The sequence below is a fragment of the Colobus angolensis genome, unplaced genomic scaffold (assembly GCF_000951035.1).
Source record: "Colobus angolensis palliatus isolate OR3802 unplaced genomic scaffold, Cang.pa_1.0 Scaffold22, whole genome shotgun sequence".
NCBI lineage: Eukaryota > Metazoa > Chordata > Mammalia > Primates > Cercopithecidae > Colobus > Colobus angolensis.
Genome location: NW_012115377.1, coordinates 2,953,526 through 2,959,201, shown reverse-complemented (window position 1 = coordinate 2,959,201; position 5,676 = coordinate 2,953,526). Strand labels below are relative to the sequence as shown.

The following is a 5,676-nucleotide window of genomic DNA, read 5'->3' as shown; positions in this document are numbered from 1 at the left end:
CTCGTGATCCGCCCGTCTCGGCCTCCCAAAGTGCTGGGATTACAGGCTTGAGCCACCGCGCCCGGCCTCGTTTCATTTAAAGAGGCGGAAATAAAGAAATGACACTTTAAATAAAGGGTATGTGAACGGAAACACATTTATTACAAAAAAAAAAAACCCAAAATGAAAAACAAAATTCACATTGTATTGAGCTACAATATGGCAGCAGATTAAAAAAAAAATATTTTTACACAGTTTAAGATAACTCCTAACAGAACATAGCCTTGTTGCCACGTGACAGGACACAGGATTCCAAGTACTCAGTAGCGGCGAGTGAAGCGGGCGTCGCTGGGCCTGCTCCCCCGGCTCTGGCCTCCGAACCCGCCTTGCATGCCACCATGTGGGATGGGGTGGCCCCGGGAGGCCCCGCCTGGGGCAAAGCTGCCGCGCCTAGGAACAAATTCACATTGGTTTGACTGTGAAATCTTCCTGCTGCCCTGGCCCATCCCAGCCTGCACAGCTTCCCTGGATGTTGCCTGCAGGCAAGGCCCCTTCCTGATGCCTTGCCCTCCTGAGTGGCGGCAGGCTCCACAGTACCCCATGCCTGGCCTCACGTCACACTTGGGGGAGGGGGCGTTAGCTGGAAGGACTGGTTGTTAAGCGTCCTCCAAGGTAGGCCAATATGCAAAGCAGGGGAAAGGGGAGCCGCCCCTGGCATGCCTTACCCTGACATCCCTCCTCGGTTCATCATGTGGCCAGGCCCCGAGTGACCGGACATGCTTCTCTCACCACCTGGAAGACAGACGTGCTTTCACACAGGGAACCTGCGCACATGGCGTCGAACCCACAGCACATTTAGCCCACTGCACTCCCTTTGGTGAGGCCCCCAGTACCCCCAACTAGCAGGTCCCAGGAGGACACCTCAGCACGGTGACCACAGACATCCAGTGTCCTCCCAGCAGAGGACTCGGGAACGCCCACTGTCCAACTCCTGGGCCAGACCACCAGAGAGTAGGTGGTGGTTGAAGTGCTTTTTTTTTTTTTTTTTTTTTGAGGCGGAGTCTCGCTCTGTCGCCCGGACTGGAGTGCAGTGGCCGGATCTCAGCTCACTGCAAGCTCCGCCTCCCGGGTTTACGCCATTCTCCTGCCTCAGCCTCCTGAGTAGCTGGGACTACAGGCGCCCGCCACCTCGCCCGGCTAGTTTTTTTGTATTTTTAGTAGAGACAGGGTTTCACTGTGTTAGCCAGGATGGTCTCGATCTCCTGACCTCGTGATCCGCCTGTCTCGGCCTCCCAAAGTGCTGGGATTACAGGCTTGAGCCACCGCGCCCGGCCGAAGTGCTTTTCACTCCTCATTCCAGCACTGAGGGCAGAGCACCTCCTGTGCTCCCCTGAGGAGGGAGAGAAGGCGTGGCCTCCATCTTTCCATCACTTCCCAGCACACCCTGGTCCCAGCCCAGAGCTGCTCCTCACCTTGCCACCTCTTGTGATCCCTGTCCATCATGCCACCGTCAGCCGTGCCCTGCCATGCCCGGTCATCCTCTCTTCGGCCATGGTCCCCCCAGTCACGTCTGCCCCTTGAAAAAGAGACATCTCTGATGTGGATTTTGCCCCCATCTCTGGCTCTCGCGCTAATAAATGCGGTGGCTTCTGGAGGGTGAATTCCTGTGTTTTTCCCACCCTGTGCCCACATCCCAGAGACTTGGCTTGGTGGGACAGACCTATCCGGTCAGCTGACTGTGAGGCCAGGGGCAGGTACTGTGGGGTGTGGGACACAAACCTGGGGGGAGGAGGCAGCCCCCGGCCCTCACTCATCCTCTTGTCGGAGCCATAGCCCCCCCAGCCATCGCGGGAGTCCCGGCCGTGGCGCTCTGGTCCTCCATGGCGTTCTGGGTAATGCTGGAAATCACAGGGCCAGGAGGAAAAACACCTTCAGTGTCAGCCCCCAGACCCCAAGGCTTTTCAGGCTACACGCTAATGATGACAATGACAGTCACTCTGGACAGAAGTGCTGGCAGGCCATACTGGTTCACATGACATAGCTGCCTCCCTGAAATCTGCAGGCCAGAGGCCCTGTGCTCTAGGCTCATAGCCTGGTACACAAAAGGTACCAGTACCAAGGAATCTCCAAGGCAGGTGCCCACGGCACCACCAGAGCCGGGAGGGCCACCAGTGGTCACCCACTAAAGATGATGCTTGTGAGAGAGATTCCCTGGGTCCCACAGCTCAAATGGTTAGTGCCCAGAGCCAACAGTACTTTTCTTATTAGGTGTCTTCTACTAAGGGAAGGTCAGGTTTATAAACCTTTAATGTGTGCATATTCTGGAAATAATTTTTACAAATTTCTTCCTTCCACAGTGAACGAAGTATCAAACAGAGCCCCCATCCAACCAACTGCTAGGCAAGCAAGCATTCTTCCTCACAGTCAAGTTTCTCAGAAGTTTCTGCTGGGTGCCTGGTCCAGGACCTTACATCTTGGTCTGCTCAGGACAGTGACAGATAAATGGCTGGTCATCCACTTGGCCAGTCCCACTATGCCCTCCTCTGTGTCATTGTTTTTGTAAACCACATGGCTAACAGAGACCAGGAGTTCTTGACCCTGCTATTTCAGGGAAGACCAAGAGAGGGAGAGTCACACTCTATGCCTACTTTTTTGATGGCCAAGGTTAATATTTACACCCACAGCCTGTTTCTGTGGCTGGAAGCACTTTCCAGCCTGACTTTCACAAAAGCTAGTGAGGGAGCTTTGGCTCCACAGTCCTGTTCTTTCTCTTTCCACAAATGTGTATGTGGCCTCTGGGGCTTTTGCCCCATGACAATATTGTAGGTGAAAGGAAACTAGAAAAGAGTCCTGGTAAGGAAACCTCCTCGACGCAGCCTGGTCATCGTACATGTCCAAGTTCACCTCCCCATTCAATGGAGAGAGAGCTCTGCCAGGGCGAAGGCAAAGATGGCAGCATGCTCCACCATATGCAAGATGTCCCACATTACCACTGCCTGCTTCCCTGGCCGATTCTCCCCAGCGTGTGCTCCGACGCCTGCCCTCAACAAAGTAAAAGGGCCTCCTGAAATAAGCTCTCCTTAGTATTTGAAAATTGAACCAACATTTTTCTGTCCAACCAACCCAGGTAACAGTTCAACAAGGCCCATAAGTTCTGTGCTAGTTTTCTCTGTAGGGAGAGATCATCATTTGCCTTTGGGGTAACTGTGATGACTCATTTATGACTGTGTGAGGAGAACGGATCAAACTGCTTTCCACTATTAGGAGAGCGTATCTGACACCTGCATGAAAGTAGCTGGTGGCCAGGCATGCTGGCTTACATGTGTAATCCTAACACTTTGGGAGACTAAGGCAGGAGGATCACTTGAGCTTAGGAGTTCAAAACTGGCCTGGGCAACATAGTGAGATCCGTCTCTATCAAAAAAAAAAGTTGCTGGCAATGATAAACATGTTTGTACAGACACGCGCCCACCTCATGTAAACTCCCCACCACCCCAACCTCTGTAGGAGGAATATCACTCTCATTTCACTGCTGGGGAGACAGGCTCAGCAGGAAGGGGTGACACCAAGGTGTGACCCGAGTTCTGTCTGATTCTGGAGCCTGGACATGGAACCATTGGTGTATGCTCCTCCACCAGAGAAAATCCACAGGACTAGTTCTAGGTTTTGCTGCATATAATTTGCCTCCAGGAGCAGGGAAAAAGGAACCCCATGAGGCTGATGGAATTCCTAAGGATCCCAAGACAGAGCTGAGTACTTAGCTATGCTCAGCCACATTAAGGAACCAAGGGAGACAGAAATAGGAAGCTTATGCTGGAGTCTGGAAAATGCTGGCAAGAGGAGAAAGGGCTCATGAGTGGAGTCCTCAGAGAGGAGGCATCTTCCACACAGCAACATGCAGCCCCCGAGTTTACAGGGAAAGCCACTAGAGGTCCAAGGCTCTCCTGGCAAGTCTCAGTCTCAATGTAAGATGGAAAGAGAAAATGAAGCTTATTGTTCGAACGTACTAGCCCCCCAAGGAGAATGAGCACAGATCAGAGACCTAGTTGTTTCCTAAGGCTAAGCAGGGCCCTGGGGTGATGAAGGATGTCCTTACTTTCCAAAGAGGGCAGGCACTCGAGGACACAGCAACCACAGCCTTCCCACATGCACCTGTCTGAGTCAGCTGTGCGGCTCACTAGACACTTCCCAGCAGAGCCAGATCACACCCCAAGGTTCCCTGGCACTTTTGCACGTGTGTGGTGAGTGTGGGACACAGAACCCCGGGGTCAAGGCTAAAAACGGCTTCAGAGTAACTGTTCGGACTGACAGCCAAGACTACCCCAAATAATCCCAAATTTCCATCCCACACACCTAGACTTTTCTAGTGCTATATTTTTCTCTTTCCTCATTTTGTCTCTCACTCAAGGAAAACGCAGGAAGAAGGCACGCTGAAGGGAAAATAATCCATTCTATGGGAAATTCTGTGGCTACCACTGTAGCTTTGGACTTACCTGTCCTTCTCGTTCTCCCATCATTGACCTTGAACCTTCTCTCCTGAAAAGGTAATTTAAATCAAACCGTAAGGGGAGGAATAGGCTTGTTCACAAAGAAAGGACCATCAGGCCCCCAATGAAAAGCATCAATTCCCCAACTGGAGGCAGGAGACCTGCGGGCCTGACTCAGCATACACCTGATGAACGGAGTGGGCTCAGAGAGCCCAGGAGTCCTTGTTCTCAGTCAGAGAATGAGCCAGGAAAAAGAAAACCTGTACGCCCAGCAGAGGCCCAACTGACCTGTCCACCGAGTGGTCGGGGTAGCGACCACGGTCCCTGTGGTCAAAGTCGTGGAAGCGGTCCTGGCGGTTAAAGTCAGAATGGTAGCGCTCATCCAGGGTGGCCCGCTTAGCTTCTGGCCAATAGGCATCATCTCGCCTGTGAGGGGACAAGAGACAGAGATAGAGGGATCCTCCACCCCAAATGTATCTATCACCTTTGTGGGAGCTAGCCCCTATCACTTCACAGAACCAGGATGACTTTCACCAAGACTGTTCTCTGCTATAGAAGGCAAGATCTGATTTGACCCCAGTGACTGCACAGCTGTTTTGTTTTGTCCCACCTTCCCTGATCAAAGCGGCCTCGGTCACACACCCACCTCCCCTGATCAAAGCGGCCTCGGTTTTCTAAAGGGGGAGCCATTAGTTAACTGCCATTTAGTTAAGCAGTCAGTCCTATGGGCTGCCTGCAGATGGCTTCTGGAGCCCTACACAGCCACCTCCGCTCAGGAAACCACGTGAGCCTCCACCCTGAGGGGCTCTGTCAAGTGCACTTGCCATCTCTCGTGCCCCACCTCCTGCCCTGCCAGCAGCCCCGGCCATGTACTGCTGCAACACACAGATGACCATAATGAACTCTCATCAGAAGGCTTTCGTACCAAGGCATAATAGATCCGAGAAGAGTTTACAAGGCCCTTCACAGAAGTTGCATTGTATATGACCTAGGCTCCCCTTTAACCCATGGAATAGAAAGAAACAACAAACAGCGATTTTTGCCAGGTTGCAGTGCACGTGTAAAGCCTGACACAACCACTGCTGGAATTAGGCACCTGACTCCTGACAGCAGCTGTGCTCAGCATTTTGTGTTCCTATCTCCTCCTCAGTATGTTTGGGAAACTAAAATTAATCTTACTGCTGGGCATGGTGGCTCACACCTGTAATCC

The 5,676-nt window shown here is 52.4% G+C and overlaps 1 protein-coding gene across 1 annotated transcript in view; it reads right to left on the bottom strand.

Moving 5' to 3' along the window:
• Nucleotides 1-111: 111 nt before the first annotated feature.
• Nucleotides 112-5,676, bottom strand: part of SAFB (scaffold attachment factor B) — a 53,579-nt gene continuing 48,014 nt past the window's right edge. Inside the window, exons 15-20 of the mRNA XM_011943620.1 lie at nucleotides 4,755-4,961; nucleotides 4,473-4,515; nucleotides 1,759-1,877; nucleotides 1,452-1,555; nucleotides 705-771; nucleotides 112-429 (exon numbers count right to left, since the gene is read on the bottom strand). Coding sequence (XP_011799010.1) covers nucleotides 300-429; nucleotides 705-771; nucleotides 1,452-1,555; nucleotides 1,759-1,877; nucleotides 4,473-4,515; nucleotides 4,755-4,961 — 670 coding nt within the window. The 3' untranslated portion in view covers nucleotides 112-299. The remainder of the gene's footprint in view (nucleotides 430-704; nucleotides 772-1,451; nucleotides 1,556-1,758; nucleotides 1,878-4,472; nucleotides 4,516-4,754; nucleotides 4,962-5,676) is intronic.